The sequence below is a fragment of the Silene latifolia genome, chromosome 10 (genome assembly GCF_048544455.1).
Source record: "Silene latifolia isolate original U9 population chromosome 10, ASM4854445v1, whole genome shotgun sequence".
In the NCBI taxonomy this organism is placed as follows: Eukaryota; Viridiplantae; Streptophyta; class Magnoliopsida; order Caryophyllales; family Caryophyllaceae; genus Silene; species Silene latifolia.
This window is the reverse complement of record NC_133535.1, coordinates 42,726,406-42,727,613: the sequence shown is the minus strand read 5'-3', so window position 1 is coordinate 42,727,613 and position 1,208 is coordinate 42,726,406. Positions and strand designations below refer to the sequence as shown.

General features: G+C 35.9%; 1 protein-coding gene across 1 annotated transcript; it reads left to right on the top strand.

Moving 5' to 3' along the window:
- Positions 1-380: 380 nt before the first annotated feature.
- Positions 381-977, top strand: LOC141607508 (uncharacterized). Its single transcript, XM_074426864.1, has one exon. The coding sequence runs from the start codon at positions 381-383 to the stop codon at positions 975-977; it is 597 nt and encodes a 198-aa protein (XP_074282965.1).
- The last annotated feature ends 231 nt before the right edge of the window (positions 978-1,208 follow it).

Genomic DNA, 1,208 nt, shown 5'->3' with positions numbered 1-1,208 from the left:
ATGAAGCATTGTTACTTTTCATAATATTGTATTGTATGTAGTACTATAAATATGTCAATTGTAATGCAACAAATATGTACAAAAAATTCTCAATAAAATTTGTGAATATTTTATCTTCTCATACATTTGTTCTTATCTTATTTTTATGTTTTACCCAACATTAGTGGTATCAGACTTCCGGGTTTTGATCCAATAACAATAAAAAAAAAAGACCAAAAAGTAGAACTCACGTACAAACAAAAACATGCCCCTTCACTGACAACCCAATTTATCTCCAATTCCATAATCCCTAAATTCCCAGAATTCATCCCCAATTCACAAAAAAAAAAAGAAAAAAAAAATGAACAAATTCTTAACAATTCCCAAATTCATTAGGAAAGATGACAAGTAATGGTTCTAATACATCTACTTCACCATCCATTCAAATTTTTAAAGGCGGAAAGTATCATCTATGGAGTCTTAAGATGAAGACCATGTTTAAATCCCAAGAGTTTTGGGATTTGGTTGAGACGGGATACACTAAACCGGACCCAACTCCGGATGTTCCCAAAGCACTATTGAAGGAGAACCGCAAGAACGATGCTAAGGCACTGTTCTTCATTCAATCAGCACTAGATGATGAAATTTTTCCCCGAATCACAGGAGCCAACAGTGCTCATGAAGCATGGGAGACACTCAAACAAGAATACTTGGGTGATCAACGAGTACTTAATGTACGTTTACAAACACTTCGTCGAGATTTTGCAGAATTATATATGGGTGAGAAGGAGTCTGTTCAAACTTATTTGTCAAAAGTCACTGACATTGTCGGTCAATTGAGATCGTATGGTGAGAAGATTAGTAATGAAGTTATTGTGAGTAAAGTTTTAAGGAGTCTGAGTGACGATTGGAATAATGTTGTCCCTGTCATTGAAGAATCAAAGGATTTGTCTACTTACACCTTTGATGAATTAATGGGTTCATTTCTAGCCCATTAAAGTAGGATGAAAAAACATTGTGCTAAAGCAGAGGAGAAAGATTTTAAAGTACAAGTGAGTCTTCTAATAAAGGGAAGATATAAAATTACGGAAAACGGGGCCGAGGCAAAGGTAGTTTCCGTGGCGGTCGCAGTCAAGGTCGTGACAATGGTAGAGGCATGGGACAGTTTGGTAGTAATAGTGGTAGAGGCAGAGGCAGAGGCCTTACTAATAATTCCCATCCATATAAAA